Source organism: Crocodylus siamensis, chromosome 2 (assembly GCF_052110815.1).
Source record: "Crocodylus siamensis isolate JL-2025a chromosome 2, ASM5211081v1, whole genome shotgun sequence".
Classification (NCBI taxonomy): domain Eukaryota; kingdom Metazoa; phylum Chordata; order Crocodylia; family Crocodylidae; genus Crocodylus; species Crocodylus siamensis.
In genome coordinates this window covers 275669592-275688464 of record NC_143396.1, presented here as the reverse complement: position 1 = coordinate 275688464, position 18873 = coordinate 275669592, and the positions used below count along the sequence as shown (strand labels likewise).

The following is an 18873-nucleotide window of genomic DNA, read 5'->3' as shown; positions in this document are numbered from 1 at the left end:
AGGATGTATTACTGAACACCTGAGTTCCTAGCCAGTTTGAAAATGGCTTCTGAGCTACCTAAATATTTAACTAAGATGGGAATAAGGTGATACAAGATTTATTTTAGAAAACTCCTTGTGTGGGGAAACCTGGAAGGCATATATTGGACAAAAGAATTACATAAACCCAGTTCAGTAATACTTCAAAATAAAACTAGTGAATCTAAACTAATAGGATGACTATGATGGTTTTAAATCAATGTGTTGTGGGACTGAATTGATACTTGAAAAAAAAGTCCATACAAGTGGAGAACATAATTAAGAGCTCAAAGAATGGAAAAGAAGCTGAGATTTCTTTTGATGACATTGGAGATAAATTAGTAAAGGAAATGCTAAAAACTGGTATTGTTGTGAGGGAAGGGAATAAAAATATGGGGCATAAAGAAATAGCAAGGACAAAAAGCAATGCTGATGTTTTTCTCATTGCAAATACAGGTGGCTTTAGAAGGTATGCTAAGGTTACTCTTAAAATTACTTTGAATCGTTTCATATCCTTTTTTCTGAGTGGTTGGTATGATAAAGCCCACCTTGTTGCACTAGTCCAGCCCATCAGAGGTCATGCTCTCGCCCTGTGGCAGAAGATTGCAGGAAGGAAATGCATCTGACTTAATGATTCACCTAGATCATTTGCACAAAAAAATAATTTGGAAGCAGAACTGGAAAATTCTTAGGTCACATCTACTTTAGAAAGTTTTTCCTGATAACACTTGCATTGGTATACAGCTCTCACCGTTGTGGCTTTCACTAGCATCCAGGTACACTTGCACTGAAGCAGGTGGTCAGGTAGACCAAGAATGTGCCAAACAAACTGGAGCCCAGCATAACACTCTGCAAAGAGACAAGGAATTGGAATCAACAGCCTGGCACAAGTCTTTGTGAATTATATGGGTCTCCACTTAACCAGAATGGGTATTGCCTTCCCCCATGCAAAACTGGGAGAGCTTTCTTAGGGGAGCTTTAGGCAGTAAGGGAGGGGCTTTCATTTTAATCATCTGGAGTGCCTTTATAAGACAAAGGCAACAGATGGAGTTTTTCTGAAAAAATAATGAAGCATATTACCCTACTAAACCTAAATACACATGTAAGAAACATGGAAAATTAGCAAATCAAGTTAAAATTTCTTTTCTTTTATTTATTGTTAGAACATGGCATTTAAGACATAAAGGAGACTTAATGGATGATAACTGAAATGGCAGCAACAAAAAGCTGAGAACAGGAAAGAAGCATGGTACTGTACTACATCTGGTGTTCATATCATAAGGAGACCATACAAGTTTAAAATACAGTGTTAAATTTTTTTCCATAAAGATATGAAGAATGAGAAAGGTAGCATTGGAGCAATGTAGCTGTGATGATGATGTAGGAATTGCGCGAGCAGCAAGGATTTCCAGGGGGAAAGGGGGCTAATCTTTAATTGGACTAACTATAGTGAGGATAAAGTTAGACAAGCATCGTATCCTATAGAACACTGCTTTCCTTTTGAAAGCTTGTCTAACTCTATCACAACTTCAGAGTTGGTCCAATAAAAGATATCACGCCCCAAGAATCTCTGCCTCTCAAAGAATGAGAGAGAAATATGTTTTGGCATTTACAGCAGGCCAACAATAGACAATGGAAATTTGCTTTGCCCTGGAACATTGTTCTGAGTATATGTGAGTAAGAAGGAAGTCTGAAACGAATGTCTAGAACCTACTTTAATTCAGCAACCTAGGAAATACCCCAGTAAAAACGTATTGTCTCAAAAAACGGAGTAAGTAAGCACTCCAAAATTTATGTGGAGGCTGAGATTCTAATTGTTATTTAATTTTTAAAAAATGCAGTTGCATAGAAATAATATGGCTTATGGAAATGTTCAAAGTTTGAGCTATATTGTTCTTTGTCTACTTCCAAAAAAGAACAATTTAAAAAATGGGAGTGGGGAGGACTGGTAAGTACATCCAAAATGTTTTGGTGAGCCTTATTCAGAACAGCTGGATATCTGGAAGAAATTCACAGAATATATTTAAAAATACATTTTAAATATCTGGAAAAAATTCACAGAACCTAATTAATTATCACCTGGTCCTACAGATGTTTTGCATACATCCGTTCTTTTAAATGCTTGAGTTCTCCCTTTGATTTTAATTGGACTACAGATAAGTATGAATTTAAGCACAGGTATAAATAAAGAAGAATAATCTTGGAACAATATTTACTAGTTTAAAGGATAGAACATTCAAAGATAAATAATGTACGAAGAGACACTTTAGCCGCCCCTCCAGTATCCTGCAAAGCAGTTATTAGAGGCACTTGAGCAATGCTCGCTTTTGGGTTTTCCAGTTTCAAAAGCTCATTTCAGTTTGTGTAAGTAACTTTATATTGTGCTGATGTTCATCCTAAGAATATAGGATGAACGGGAGAAGTTAACTTAAAATATAAAAAAATCGACCTCTGCACCCCCAGAAATGAGTAGATTTTACAAATCCTTCCGGGTCTGGGGATACTCTGCACTAGAGTTTAACAGTCTCCATAGATTTTAGAGAGATTCCTATTTTGAGCCTCTGAACAACTTGAACTCCTGTAAATATTCTTGCTCCTGACTGCAGTGGCTGCCTATCACATGTCCCCATGGGCTTTTGCCTAAGGCAGAGATTTGACTTTCACTGACCTCTTTTAATTACAGCTGGAGCTCTAAGGAAGTTCTGGAACTGAGTGTATAATACCATAGAAAAGGGCTTGTTATTTCCCTTCAAATGAAAAGACCACAAAGACGGGCCACACCTCTACTTAGTGTTGTCATTGCTATTGGATCCTCCTCTCCTCTGGTTTAAACATGCTATGATTCATGTTACGTAATGTCCCAGACCTGCAACTGCAAATAAAACTTAAACTTTACTAAAGGTAAAAGGTACCTGTTAAACTAGCTTTCTCTCAAATCATGTACACTGTGCTTCAGCAAAGAGTCTTAGGGCTGGATTTCAGAATTGCAAACTAAAAGAGCCTTTGCTTAGGTTCTTTAATAATGGCAAAGTAGGGATGGTTCATAATAAAAGATTTTTTAAAATATCAAATAAAATATTTCTTTTTTTCCCTCCTGCCCCTTTCAGTTGTTGCTTGTCTTAAATGCATAACTCTGAGAGAATGGTTTTGTCTTGTATATTGGAAAAGTTAAACCATTGTGGGTACTACTGTGATGCAAACAGTAAACATCAATTCCACCTTGTTTAAGTGGTTGCATTCTGAAGTAAAGAAATTAAGTATTCAGTTTGGAAACTAGGACTTTGCCCTTTAATTTTGCAATAAAATAGAGATGCTTCTTTAAAATAAATTTGCCACTTTGAATCAAGTACAAACTACCATATTACCGTTCAGTCATCAGATTGGGCTAAATTCTTCTATTTCTCTTCAGGATTCACAAAACAAGCCAAGTTTGAAGAAGATCATTTATTTTGAAGCTGTGGATATCTGAGGTTTTAGATGGTCTGAATTTACAGGTGACCCAGTTCTAGCAAAATAGCAAATTTGCATCCATTCTAAGAATGAGTGAAAAATTCAAATGGCTTTTTAAGCATTTATAACTCTCAAAACTACTGAACAGGAAACGATCCTTCACTTTACCTTTTAAGTTATTCACCCTGTAACTAGAGGGAATGGAAATTTTAGTCATTTTGCAGGATCCTTTTAATAGAATGACAGGAGTTGAATCACTGAAATTTTGCTTAGAACTAGTGATTCATTCACCAGACTGCAGCAAGTTGTCAATGAGTGTTGTAGTAAATGCAGAAGTAGAAATGCTTCCAACTGCACATTTGCCACTGGAAGGATGATAGCCTTTTGTATTGAGCTACTCTACGCAGAAGCCCAGAATGAGATTTTTTTTCAGAAGTCCCTTATCTGTGTATATAAAGATATATTACCAGAGAGGTTGCATGTCATTTCTTGCCATCTCTTCTTGGAAACTGATGTTGGACTATATCCCAGAAGATGTTCAAATGTGCTGTAGGTTGGGGAGCAGCAGATGTCTGAATACCTTGCATGGCAGCCATTTTAAATAAAAATCTATAATCAAATAATCTTTGTGTGAATGAATGTTCAAATAGCTTCATAAGCTGAGTATTTCTCTTCTGAGGAAATCGTGCTAGGAGGGCAAATAAAATGCTGAATGTAAAATTCCACAAGTTCTGGAGGCTAATGGTTGGGACAGGAAAGAAAATCTTTTCTTTCTTTTATTTATTTATTTTTTTATATGGCGTGGGATTTCATCCTTAGCCTGTCTAAGAAGCATTTCTAGGCCCAAACTAGAGGAAGGAGAGACCTCTGTTTTGGTTCTCACAGGCATTTATACAAGTATTTGAAACATGGATATGATTCAAGACATGAAAATGCCCAAGAACCTTTGGCAATCACAAGACCTCTTCTCAGAATCTTGGACCTGAGGGTTGCAGATGAGGAAATTTGGCAGAAGGAAAATTTGAGCGGTCTTTGTCACTACAAAATGTATAGAGTGAGGACTGTTTTTCCTTAGAGGTCTCTCTGAATGCTCTTATTGTTGGGATGCAGGGCTTCTCATGAGGACAGTAGGCTGGAAAAAAAGATTTGGTGCTTCTGCTACAGTGCAAATGGCCTCTCTCCCTGCCAGGCTTGGAGATTTGGCTACTTCACAATTATTTCTTCCTCCACTGCCTCTCCAGACACGTGCTATGCCTCTTGCCCATGTTTAGTCAAGATAAAATGTTCAAACCAGGTCAATTCAAATGCAGCAAGCTACAGATAGTACTATAACCTGTACCTCTCCCCCCCAACACTATTATGCGCTTTATTGAATTTTGTACCTTTATGTAGTTAGCTGTAATCTCACTTCTTTGAAACACAGGCATGCGTAATCTTTTATAGCATATTACTCATCTGCTTCCATGGAGCGTTGGAGTGTAATGGCTTTGCCCAGCATTACTGTTGTCAGCCAGTGAGGCTCTGCTATGCGTGGTCAGAGAACAGATGATTTTAGCTGTGATTTCCTCCTCCTCCCCCCACACCCAGACCAGCAGTCACCTTAATTAATCTTTGAAACGCTTGGTAAAGCTAGTGCTTCAGTTAAGTTACTGGGTAATACTAACTTCCTCAATTCCTCCGTCCACAGAGATGGTCACTAAGATTTTCCAGGCCTAGAGCATGTCATGCCTGTCATCTCTTATCTGTGAGAATCAACTTAAATTTTTGCAAGCTTATCAGCTGGATCCAGTTATCAGCCCAGCTCCCCACTCACTTGAATAAATGCATCCTTTCCCTTGATAAAATCCTCAGCATAGAAATATTTTATGCCTCTTAGCTGTGCAGTGCTTCAGGGAACAGGGACTCCCCCAATGCCTGCTGATCCCCTCTGACTAGTTTGTAACAGGCCACAAGATTCCCCCTCAGCCTTCTCTTGTGGAGGCTGAACAGGTTCAGGTCCCGTAGCCTCTCCTCACAGGGCTTGCCCTGCTGCCCCCTGATCATACGAGTGGCCTCCTCTGGACCCTCTCCATGCTGTCCACATCCCTCCTGAAGTGCGGCGCCCAGAACTGGACGCAGTACTCCAGCTGCGGCCTGACCAGTGCCGCATAGAGGGGGAGGATCACCTCCCTGAACCTGCTTGAGATTCATCTGTGGATGCATGACAGGGTGCGGTTGGCCTTCCTGACTGCATCCCCACACTGCCGGCCCCTGTTCATCTTGGCATCAGTGATGACTCCAAGATCCTTTTCTGCTTCTGCACTGACGAGAAGGGAGTTCCCCAGCCTGTAGGTATGGTGCTGATTGTTCCTCCCCAGGTGTGTCACATTGCACTTGTTGGTGTTGAATCCCATCCTATTCTCATCCACCCACCCCTGTAACGTGTCTAGGTCTGATTGCAGCCTATTCCTCCCTTCTAGTTTGCCCACATCCCCCCCCACATCTTAGTGTCATCAGCAGATTTGAACCGGGGGCTTTTTACCCCTTGTCCAAGTCACTGATGAAGATGTTGAACAGTGCGGGCCCGAGGACCGAGCCCTGGGGGACCCCACTACCCACATCCCTCCAGGTCAAAAACGGCTCATCCACCACCACTCCCTAGCGCAGCCCTCCAACCAGTTGGTGACCCATTTGACTGTATCGGTGTCAACCCCACAGTCCCCCAGTTTCTTAATGAGAACAGGGTGAGAGACAGTGTCAAAGTCCTTCCAAAAGTCCAGAAGGACTATGTCCGCTGCTCCCCCTGCATCTAAGGATTTGGTGATCTGGTCGTAGAAGGCCACCAGGTTGGTCTGACACGACCTGCTGCTAATGAACCCATGTTGGTTGCCCCTAAGCATAATCTCCCCTGCTGGCCCTTCATGGACATGTGCCAGAATAATTCTCTCAAAAAGCTTGCCCAGGATCAAGGTAAGACTAACTGGCCTATAGTTCCCCGGGTCCTCCTTCCTCCCGTTTTTGAAGATGGGAACCACATTGGCCCTCTTCCAGTCCTCTGGCACTACACCAGAGCACCACGAGTGCTTGTAAAGCCATGCCAGGGCTCCCTCAATGACCTCAGCCAATTCCCTCAGTACTCAAGGGTGGAGATCATCCGGACCAGCTGATTTAAATACATCCAGTCCCTCCAGAAGTTCCCTCACTGACCCTTGGCCTAGGTGTGCCTCCCCTGGGGCCAGAGGGGGGCCCAGAGGTGGGGTGACAGTTTCAGTCCCTGCTCAGGAAAATGGAGGCAAAGAAATCGTTAAATAGGTTAGCTTTGTCGTCTGGTGTGACGACCAAATTTCCTAGCTTGTCCTGCAGGGGCCCCATGTTACCCGGAACCTTCTTTTTGCCCCCTATGTATTTAAAAAAGGACTTCTTGTTGTCCTTGATCTAGGAAGCTAGTCCCAGTCCCATCTCTGCCTTGGCCTTCCTGAACGCCCCCCTCCCCCATCATCCCCCCCCATCATCCCCGAGGAACCGTGGTATAGTCCACCCTGGTGATGGCCCCTCCCTTCTATTGGGTGTGTGCCTCCCTTTTAGCTAGGAGACATTCCCGGATGCTTTTGGTGAGCCATGGGAGCTTTTGCACCCTCCTGCCCCCTTTGATCCGTGTTGGGATTACCTCCCTTTGGGCTTGGAGGATTGTCTCCTTAAGGAGCAACCACTCTTGGACACCTGGATCCCCTCCCCTCCAGGACCTCAGTGCTTCCCTGACTATTCTCCTTAGCTCCTTGAAGTCTGCCCTCCTGAAATGTAGGGCTGCTGCCTTGCTGTAGGCCTTTGCCACCTTGCACTGGATGGTGAATTTAAGCAGGCACTTCTGTAAGAATGTAACTAGGAAATACTTCAGCATCAAAGAAGTAGGGGCAAGCAGGTGTGCAGGACCACAAGAGTAGAGTGATTATCCCAACCTCAGAAAACTAAAAGAACAAGAGAAGAAAATATTTATTTCTGTTTTCAGAGAGATGCTGACAGTTTGAGGGGGTTTTTTTATTAAGGCTGAACTTTTTTTTTTTAATGCATCTTTTAAATGAAACAGTTATTTGGTGGTACATGATACCTAGCATGGTGGTCAGATACAGTAGCAAGAGCTAGAGTTGACTAAACTTCAGAGGAGGTACACACTGGCACAGAGGTTGCATCAAATTCTCACTTGAGATATAAAGACATTTAAAGGATTTTCTAGTTGAGTTCAGTCAGAAAAGCCTTTATTGATTCTAACAGACATAGATCAATCTCTTTTCTTTCATTTTCCAAAGCAAACTTGCAGTTACAAAGTTGAATTGAAGATGGAAAAGATTTTGTGGTTTGAAGACAGGTTTAATTCTATGGCAGTTTGTTCTGTAGAGAAAAGAGACTTTATTGGTGAGGTCTGCTGGTCTATGCCCTCTTGTACAAGTCAACCCCATGTCAAGAATCTGGCATTGTAGTAATGCCTTCAGTACTGGTGTGCATATCTGGTTCCATTGTGTTTTATTAGTTTCATAGTTTCTAGGGTTGGAAGGGACCTGAGTAGATCATCTAATCTGACCCCCTGCCATGGCAGGAAAGATTACTGGGGTCAAATGACCCCAGCAAGGTGTTCATCTGATCTCCTCTTAAAGACCCCCAGGGTAGGAGCCAGCACCACTTCGCTTGGAAGTTGGTTCCAGATCCTAGTCGCCCTGACCATGAAGTAGCACCTGCTGATATCTAGCCAAAATCTACCCTCTGCCAGCTTGTGACAGTTATTCCTGGTCACTCCTGGTAGTGCTCGGGGGAACAGGGACTTTCCCAGTGCCTGCTGATCCCCCCTGACTAGTTTGTAACAGGCCACGAGATCCCCCCTCAGCCTTCTCTTTTGGAGGCTGAACAGGTTCAGGTCCCGTAGCCTCTCCTCATAGGGCCTGCCCTGCTGCCCCCTGATCATGTGAGTGGCCCTCCTCTGGACCCTCTCCATGCTGTCCACATCCCTCCTGAAGTGCGGTGCCCAGAACTGGACGCAGTACTCCAGCTGTGGCCTGACCAATGCCACATAGAGGGGGAGGATCACCTCCTTGGACCTGCTTGAGATGCATCTGTGGATGCATGACAAGGTACGGTTGGCCTTCCTCACCGCATCCCCACACTGCTGGCCCCTGTTCATCTTGGCATCAATGATGACTCCAAGATCCTTTTCTGCCTCTGTACTGACAAGAAGGGAGTTCCCCAGCCTGTAGGTATGGTGCTGGTTCTTCCTCCCCAGGTGCATCACTTTGCGCTTGTCGGTATTGAATTCCATCCTGTTCTCACCCACCCATCCTTGTAACCTGTCTAGGTCCGATTGTAGCCTATTACTCCCTTCTAGCATGCCCGCATCCCCCCACATCTTAGTGTCATCAGCAGATTTGAACAGGGTCCTTTTTACCCCCTTGTCCAAGTCACTGATGAAGATGTTGAACAGTGCAGGCCTGAGGACCAAGCCCTGGGGGACCCCACTGCCCACATCCCTCCAGGTTGAAGATGACCCATCCACCACCACTCTCTGGGTGCAGCCTTCCAGCCAGTTGGCGACCCAATTGACTGTGTAGTCATCGACACCACAGTCCCCCAGTTTCTTAATGAGAACAGGGTGAGAGACAGTGTTGAAGACCTTCCGAAAGTCCAGGAAGACTCTGTCCACTGCTACCCCTCCATCTAATGATTTGGTGATCTGATCATAGAAGGCCACCAGGTTGGTCTGACAGGACCTGCCACTGATGAACCCGTGTTGGTTAGGTGTAGTTGCAGGGCATTTATGGAGATGCAGGTTGGATAATGGCCATTTGGCATTTTTTCCCCATATAAGTAAGCCTACACCATTCCTATAATGTCTTCCCTGTCTTTATGAAACTGACTCTCCAGTTCTTAAAAACAATTTAAATTGTTTTGGATGAAATTGAATTACCAAAGGACATCATCTCATCATGACTGCTTAAAACCATCTGTGAGTCCTTTGGTACTCATCTATGCAACTCTTGATCGTCTTTCTTGGTTTCTTTTCACTTTGGGTGTAAAAGGCGGTGAATGGGATGAATGTGGGCAGCCAGCCAGCTGTTGATATTCAGTAGTCTCATTCATGAGCAAGCTGGCAAAAGTCAGTATATTGTAGGAGATGAATTACTTTTACATGGTGCTAGATTGCATGTGTATACTAGTGTTGTTGCACAAAGTGCATACAATAGGCAGCAGTGAACTGGACTGCTGCATCAAGGTGTATCCAAGTCTGGGATTCTGTCTGCAGACCTAATTAGCCATGCTGGTGGGATCAGTGCTATAGCTTTTTCTTTTGGCCCCATTTAATGCCTTTATATCTTGTATGCCAATAACTGTATTACAGATACACAACAGTTTCAATCCTGAAGTCCCTCTGTAAACTAATATACATACTCCAAGTACAGGACTCTTGTTGTCTCACTACTGATAACAGCTAGTGCTGAGGTAAAATACAGCAGCTCCATAACAGCCCACAGCAGTAGTCTGCGGCCTGAAATAACATGCTGGATCCAACTGAATTTGCATAGAGATTTTATGTAGACAAAATGTTATAGCACAAGGCATTACTACATGGGCAAGACAATGATATTATGAAAACCGCTATGGGATGCTGGATTATAAGTGGCCAAGAACTTTATTTTACATATTGCACAGAAGAATTTTGTAAAGTGAAGTAGGCACAATTTTTAATGGAAGAGAAATAAATAATTTCCCCTGCCCATGGTATTTTAAGTTGGGAAATATGAGATAATAATCAGTAGCTTCATAAATGTACTTGATATTGCACGGGTGTAGGTTGTAGCTGTGTTGGTCTAAGGACATTGGCAGATAAGGTTCTTTGGGTGAATCTGATATCTTTTATTAGACCAACTTAAATTTAAGTTGGTCTAATAAAAGATATCAGATTCACCCAAAGAACCTTATCTGCCTTTTGATATTGCATCACTTTTAATAGTCTATAACATTGCATAATTGTTCGACAGTTTGGGAGAGTGCAGAAAATAATATAACCAAAGGAATATTTTATTTGCATTTCAGTAGACAGAATTAGCATAAAATAACATTGATTCATCTGTGCTTTGGGAATTAAAATAATGGTATCCTTAATATAGGCACTTTGTCAAAAATGCCCTTTCTGGGTTGCTCTACTCAAGTTTGCAGTGCCCTGGTAGAGGAGAAGCTGATCTGTTTCCTTTCTCTTGTTCAGAAACCTGTAGGCAGCCCTCAAATTGATAGCTGTCAAATCTGTCTTGCTCTGCTCAGGTTTTAGAAAGCAGTAGATGGTTACAGAAGCAGGTATTAAGGTCTTCATCTGTGGAAGGAGTCAGTTGGTAAAGATCTGCTCCTTATCCTGAGGATAGGGAAAAGGGCAGGGTTTATGAGATACTAGAAGTTAGATGAGCAGAGTGCGGGTTTTGCATGCATGCAGAATAGATAGGGGAATCAAGGGCAAGTGAAACAGCAAAAAGATATAGGGAAAAGATTTTTTTTAAAAAGTAAAGGAATATACATGGGTGGGGGACAATTAAAATAGCTACACAGCTTCTGTGACTTAAACTGAAGAGGCAGGAAGGAAATGAAAGGCTAACGAAAAGATCATTGTAGTTTAAAATGCATAGGAAGCTGACATCTCACAGTATATATTGAGAGCTGTTTCTTTAAATTGCAGAGGGAATAGCTTGTGAAGAAGGGTTGAAGAAGAGCAGGTCTCTGTTGGGCAGGAATAATTTGCTGGTCTTTGGCTACCAGGTGGTAGATATCTTTCAGGAGTTGAATGGTTGTACAGGAGCACTAACTTCATTAAAGCTTGCAAACTACAGAACTGGTAGCAAGCAGTATGAGGAGTATTGTTGCTTTGGAAAGGGTGCAGTGAGGGCAAATGAGATAACTGACTACAAGAATGCAAGTTATAAGGAAATGGCAAAAGGAGTTTAAAAGTCTCCCCATCCCTTTCTTCCTCCTCCATAAACAAGCCCCACCTAAATAAATGAGAAGCGCTCCAAGGCAGCTGCCTTTAGCAGTGCCTCTTGCATTTATCCACTCCTGTTCTGTTAAAGTTGTACATTTCTGGGAAAGGGTTTTCTGCTGCTTGTCTTTCACAGTGCCAAGTGCCGAGGTGGTTGTTCCATCTACCACATCACCATAAAATAGTGTGGTAAAAATCTCAGGTATCAATTTTTAGAATTCATCTGATTAAGGCAAAGCATTTTATGTTGGATGTTAGTGTTGTGGGTTATGCATTATTTCTGACTCTTGCATGAGCCTTCTGTTAGATATTTGGGCACTTTCTATATTAAGTCTGTGCTTTCCCTGACATGAGTTTGAATTTTCTGTTCCTAGAGTATTCTGTTGTGTGAAGGGTGAGCACTGAAGAAGTGCCTTGGGAGGGCTTATCATAGAATACAGTGCTTCTTTTTAACACCATCTTTAAACATGCCAGGTTTTCAGACCGCATCAAGAAGAAATACCATGACATAGCTTCTGTTCCTTATGATTTTTGATGCTACGTGGGCCACTGGCTGCCACCAGAAGCCTGAGAAGGGAGGGCTGTGCCCTGCACAACTCCGCTCTGTCGCAGCCGTGGCCTGGCCGAGCAGTGCGCAGGCTCCTCCATGCTCCCAGCTTCCTGTTGGCCCCGTGGCTGTGGATTCCTGGCATCGTGGCTGCCAGCAGTCGGGCCCACATGCAGCAGGGTATGATGCAACATGCTGAGTAGCCATCCTGCCTGCCATGATGAGCTGCTGCCACCACGGTGCCATTAATCCATGCTAGCCGCAGGGGGTGGGGGAAGGAGGGAGGACCTGGCTCTGGGCAGCCACCCCCAATTTTCCCAGTGTGGCATGGTGGCAGGTGGGACAGGTACTCAGCACATTGTATCACACCCCGTCCCATGTAGACCCAGCTGCCAGTGACTGTGGTGCAAGGACTGCACTGCCACAGTGCTTCCAGGAAGCCCTAAGGGGAGAGGAGGTGGAGGAGTCCTCACACGGCCCAGCTTGGTCCCGGCTGCAGCACAGTGGAGCGGCGCGGGGCACAGCCCTCCCTTCTCAGGCTCTTGGCAGCAGTTGGTGGGTTGGATAGGACCAATCCCCCTCCAACCCTGGCCCTCAGATGTTCAGCAAAACTCCTTAAGTGGCCCTCCAGCCCAAATAATTGCTCACCCCTGTGCTAATTGTTACCTGGCTTTCTGCTGAACATGAGCTAGTGTTAGCTGGAATTTGTGGTGGCAAAAGTGGGTGGTTTCAGCTGGACTTCGGACAGTTTTGGCTCACGGAGGTGGCTGCCAGTTTGAGCAAACTGCCAGTTTTTCCAGCTGAAAGGGCTCAAATTATCAATTGACTCTTCAGCTGCTGAAAAAGTCACGCAGCTCTCCATAGCCTTGTATGGTGGACTCTTATTCACTAGACCTGGACTACCACCCTGATTTTGTCAATCCTTGTGGTTTTATTCCATATGTTGAAGCCCGAGCTTCTGAATTCAAAAGAGCCGGACAATCTGTTTACACTGAAGTGTTTCTAAGCCTCATGATTATGGGGACAAATTTTTTAGTGCACAGTGAAAGCACCCCAGAGAGTTGTATACCAGAGAGAAGACAAAAACTCCCAAAAACCAAAAAATCACTCTCATGATTTTTAACTTGGTCATGTTTTTTGGGGAGACTGACTTGGGATTTTTGAATGCTTGAGGTTAGCTGTACAGGTGCTCCAGATGCTCTGCTAGGATGGGAGGGAATTTTTCATGTGCTGCTTGCATCCCAGATACAGAAAGCAAGCTGCTATCTCTGTGTGGCAGGGAATATGGTGGATATTTCTACTGCTCCAGTCTCTTCTGTTTGTGAATCGTGATTTTTGGGGTTGTCTGCAGCTTCACATGTTGAAGCTGTTCTGTACCAGCTTTCTGTGCATGAGTGTCTGGGTTGGAAGACCCTGGCAGCAGGATATGGACGGTGGAAATCTTGCCTTTGGTTGTTCAAGCTGTGCAGCTCGGCCTTGCAGAAAGCTGGTCAACGCTATCTCGGATGAGTACAGCACTGCTCTGCAGAGTACACCATTAAATAAACTGATTGTGCCAGCAGGGTTGGCAACTGCTGTTCACTGTTGTGGCTGACAGCACTCTGAAGAGTGCGTTTGGCTTCCTGGGCATTTTCTGATGTACATGCGCCAGCTATCTTAAACTCTCAAAAAGGCCAGATTTTGGTCTGCTCCTACTAATCCCAAGCCCGTAGCCTATCATGGCTTTATACGTTAGGCGGCTGCTAATATCTGTGACTTTCCTCGTCTAGATAGTGACTAAGTTTTGGCAGCCTGCTCAGGAGTGCGTTGCAGCATGGATGTACATAAGCTAGTTAGCTGACATACTGCTACTCAGCTAGCAGGGCTACTCATCTGTCTACCTCACTGCCTGTGTATGTTGTGTAGCCCATGCTGAGCTTTGTGTTGTGATGGCTAAACCACAGCCCATACCAAAGCTGGCTAATTAAGAGGTCTGTGTACTGTGTTGCAGTAGACCTGTTCTCTGAGTAACTTATCCAACACCCTTATGATCATGACTACATTTAATTTATTCAAGCTGTTTTCTTCTGGGCAAACAGCTAAAGGTTTAACAGGAAGAGAAAAGATTATATGTTGGAGTTCCCAGGTACAGGAGGGAAGTGCATAAAAGTGTGTGTGAAGGTAATGCTTGAACTTGAAAGCAGGCTTCATCTAGAATTTAGTGTTCTCTTTATCACCATAGAAATAAATATATGGTACCAGTGTTTAATATACTTACATTTTGAGTCCACAAATTCCTTTGCTTTTTAAGGCCTATAAGGCTTTGAGAGAGGAGGCATAAAAGAAAACTGTTGGTATATGTCAGAGAAAGCATAGGTTCACCTTTGGGGAAACAGTGCAAGTGAGAATAAGGAAAGAAATAGATATCTGAAAAAATCTGCAGTACACAGACTACTGATTCCAAGATACAGGCCTCCGTCCCCACACCCTGCTTTGCATAGCCTATAATACTGTGATGTTACCTATAAATAATTCTATCCTGAAAACAATATAGATAGCCTTAAGTTTTTTTAAATTTTATAAAGGAAACAACAACCACCTAGTTCATAATTTACCCAGATGAAATGCTTCATAAAATTTTACCTTAATTGTGAATTATAAACCCATTGCTAATCTACTAATCGATATTGATGTGTGTAGCACAACTATTATTCATACCAGATGTGTAGGGAGAACTGTATTCTTTTTCCCAATTTATAAAACAACAATGATGACAGTTGCCTTCCCTTAGCAGTATTTTTTTCATTTGTCACTCTCAAATGCATAGAGCTTTGTAGTAATAAAAATACTTCCCTGGTGGTTATGTCACGGTCCATCATTCAGAGGAGCATAGTAGAGGCGGTCTCACTATATACATACCAGGACAAGTTTCTGCTCATCTAACTAATCTTGATAGGCATGTGCACCCTACTAACCCATATCCAGAGGGCTTGACACTGGGATTAAACATTGCAAGCGTTTCTGAATGTAGAACCAAAACAAGAAAATTGAGGATTGTTTCAATGAAACATTATAATGAAACTACTGCTGTACAACCTAACATTTAAAAGCAGAGCTATGTTCTGATATAAATAATTTTTGCTTTGTTTTGAAATTAAAAAAAAAGTTTTCAAGCGTATTCTTGGCTTTACAATGTCACCTGTGTTTAGTAGTTCACCGTGTGATTATCACTTGGGTCAGCTTCTTTTTTGGCCTCTGTAATGGTGCATTTTTTATAGGAGAGATCATTTATTTACCTTATTTTTTTTCCACTGAAATAGTTTTAAAAGCATGTTTTCATAATTTAATATTTAATTTAACCAAGTTAGGGTCCTAAGCTATTACAAATAATTTAACTAAATTAAAGCCCACCAGTGCATGTTTGACTTTCTTTAAAGGCCTGGTACCCAGCCACTAAAGTAGTAAAAGTCCCAAGCTAAGCATCTGGAGCCAGAACTTGTTTGAAGTGATAAAGTAGCTTTTGATAATTGTGGCCTCTGCAGCAGCATACAATTGTGTTAATTATTCCTGTGTGTTCCTATGTTGTATCTTTTTCCTGTGATCTTTGGAGATTATATTACCCACTCCCTTGGCTGTCATTGCAGTGCCAGGGCATTGGCATTGACCTTGTCCTCCTGTCTTAATTATTTAATGGCTCATTATATGGTTTTCTTGATTGTTCAGTCATCCTGCCTTCTCATTACATGTTGTGGGGGTCTCAAGTGGTGATTTTTTGGATAGTCTTTCAGTAAATGTTTGCCTGCAAATGCAGGGGATGACTCAATGGCCCATGAGGCCCCTTCTAGCCCTACGTTCCCAGTTCAGTAAGTAGCTGATGGCTGGAAAAGTAGGCAAGCTTGTTTTTCCTCTTGCAATCTATAAATTAAAATGATGAGTGAGAATATAGGTTTCTAGCAGGTTTTCAAGTCTTAAAGGATGTGTTGACTGAATGCAGTCAGTTTAGTGAACCTACCCCAGATAATACCACCTTTGTTTTGCACTCAGAATGGAGTAAACATGTTTTGCTAAACTCTTAAATTTATCTAGCACATCTAAGATTGTTATTAGCTAAACACATTCCCTTTTTAAAAAGAAGACCTGTGTTGCCATTCAAATACAGCTTGATTTATCAATTGTGAATAAAATAATATAGCATTGCAATTACAGGAAGGTGATTGGCTAATATGTGCTCAGAAATGCATTGCTTTTTAATATAAAAATCTAAAAATAAATGTTAAGCTATGTGCACACATTTGCACGAGATGCTTACTGTGCACTAGCCTAATAACATTGCGCCGTAGCATGTCACAACAGAAACCACGCTAATAGCATACTGTACGGTATTCTTAGGCTAATGCCCAATAAGCATCACTAAATAACTGTTCACCAGCGCTACTGAGCAGTAACTCTAGGTACTGTGCGTTTAGCTAGCACTTTATTAAGGAAGTACCAAACTAAATGCACAGTATCTAAGGCACATTACTGAACATGTAAATACACCCAGTGAGTACTTAACAAAAATTACCAAGTTTTATTAACTAACTGGAATTTACTTTTATTTAGGAAAGAACTAAAAGAATATAAATACAAAACAGAATACAATTGCTGATTTAAGGCAATCCTCTTTGGTTCTTACATTTTGTGCTGTTGTCAGGAAGAGGTAAAATAAAACTATTGGACCACAAAGGTCTGAATACTGGTCCTAGACCATAAACCAACACCAACACATCAATATGTATTCTTCAAATCAGTGGTGGTTTTCTTCCATCCATAGAGAAAAATAGGAAGAACCTTGCGGAGGAACATTCATACATTACTTCTCTGGGTTCTTGCACTTCTTTTATTGTAAATTCAACTATTTTATGGGTCCTGATCATCAGCTAGTGAGATTAAAGTAGCTCTACTTACTGCAGTGGAGTTTTCTAACTTACAAATGGCAGAGGAACTGTCCCTCCTTACTGTATTATAGTTGTGCATACCAGCCTAAACTGATATTGAGGTCCTGTTGTGTTCGGCATTTGTCTCTGTGAAGCATACCAGTACAAATGAGGCTTCTGACTCTTGGTTCCTACAGTTATAAGGTGGGGGTTAGGTAGTACCATCAAAATGAAGAGAGTATCCTCGCCAAAGATAACTCGCTTCTAATAGTTTCTAGACCAAGGTGTGCCAAGAACAAAGAGAGTGTGGCAGTTCTGCAGTGGAGTATTTTTCTCTTCTCACTGTATTAGCCATTAGGTTACTTTTTGCTTTGAGGGTTTTGGTTAAACCTACTACTCTATGGTACCATCTTTAATTGTTGAGAACCCTGTTCTCAACATCTGATGTCTGTTATTGGTGGCAGTCACCATTTCCTAAAGGAGACATGTGTTGTGTTAGCTCATTACTTCATACCATGGTTTCCACTTTTTTATCACTAAAATCTGAGCCCAAGGTCAGTTAAAAGTAATGGAGATAGATATGTGGTGCTTTTATCTTGTCCTTGCATAAAGGACAAATGTTTGGTCGTTACTGTGTAATAGAAATTTATACCAAGGAATGTATCTTGTTCTAAAGTGGATATAAGGGAAAATATATATTTAAAGCTCAGGTAGAAAGCTAAGAATCTTTACAACAGGAGTAGAGAAGAGGATAATTGTTCCACAGTCCTAGGCAAGTTTACAATTTTTTTGATATTTCCTTGGGTTTATTCTTGATACTTGTCAGGATAACTGATGAGCAGTAAAGAATACAGTAGAACAGTTGTTTTTTAGAGAACTGAAATTCCATTGTTTTGAAATAAAACAAGCTTATTAATTCTCTAATGTAAATGGCAAAAAATCTTAATTTTCTAACCGTTTAGTTTACTTGCATTTGTTTTGAACACTTATTGATAAAATACCTCGAAAATCAAAAATCTTTGGATGATATCATTTGTAAAGTTTCCACGTGTAATTTCATTTTTCTTTTTCTTTTTTTTTAAACAGCAAGACCATTTACACAGTTGGTGAAGGAAATGCAACTTCATCGGGATGACTTTGAAATTATAAAAGTAATTGGAAGAGGTGCTTTTGGTGAGGTAAGATATCCTTGCACTCTGATTTAGATGCCTTGAGTCAGAGCTGTCCATCTTATAAGCAGCTCAGTGCCACACATCTCAGGGCTGCAGTAGCATGAGCCCTTGACTGTACCTCACCCAACTGCATTGCACACCCCTTCCCTTCACCCCCAAGCACATGTGCACGATTAAATCCTGTGCATGGGCAGTGCCTGTCTCTGCTCCCTCACTGTGCCACGGACTGCCATCACTATGAGGTTCACTGCCCCACCTTCTGGGGTGGAAGCAGGCAGCAAAAGCTGATGGAGGGGGAGCCCAGAGATCCTAGCTGCAGAAAGAGGCAGAGCGATAAAGGGAGTGGCAGTCAGGTAGGAGCCTGGGGGCTACACATGAATCCTTCATGAACTGTTTGCAGCCTGAGGTCTGCCAGTTGGACAGCCCAGCCTTAAATTAGTAATGTAACTTGTTGGTAAATTGGATACCCTGTGCATCTTATTTCTCTGTAGCTGCATGTATCATAATAAGGGCAAAAGGTTCATGTAGAAAGGTATGGCATGATATGCCATTTTAATAGTGAAATCCTAAATAAGTATGAGTAAGAGATTTTTATGGTGTGGATGCTGCATTTAACTGTGCATGAGTCTCATGAATGAGGTTGAAGTCTCTTTGAATAGCAGGGCCTACTGCAGGAATGAACATGGGTTCTCAACTTCCCTTTTACATAAGGATTGTGGAAGCCATGACACTAAGTCTCCTAGCCTGCTAGTGTCTAAATCACTTGTTGTTAGCTCCAGCCAAGCCTCCACAGAACTTGTCTATTAG

The 18873-nt window shown here is 42.2% G+C and overlaps 1 protein-coding gene across 8 annotated transcripts in view; it reads left to right on the top strand.

Moving 5' to 3' along the window:
- Window positions 1–18873, top strand: part of CDC42BPB (CDC42 binding protein kinase beta) — a 127586-nt gene that overhangs the window by 21012 nt on the left and 87701 nt on the right. For all 8 annotated transcript variants that reach the window (XM_090034074.1, XM_090034076.1, XM_090034073.1 and 5 more), the window contains exon 2: window positions 17981–18072. In XM_090034074.1, the coding sequence (XP_089890200.1) occupies window positions 17981–18072 (92 nt within the window). The remainder of the gene's footprint in view (window positions 1–17980; window positions 18073–18873) is intronic.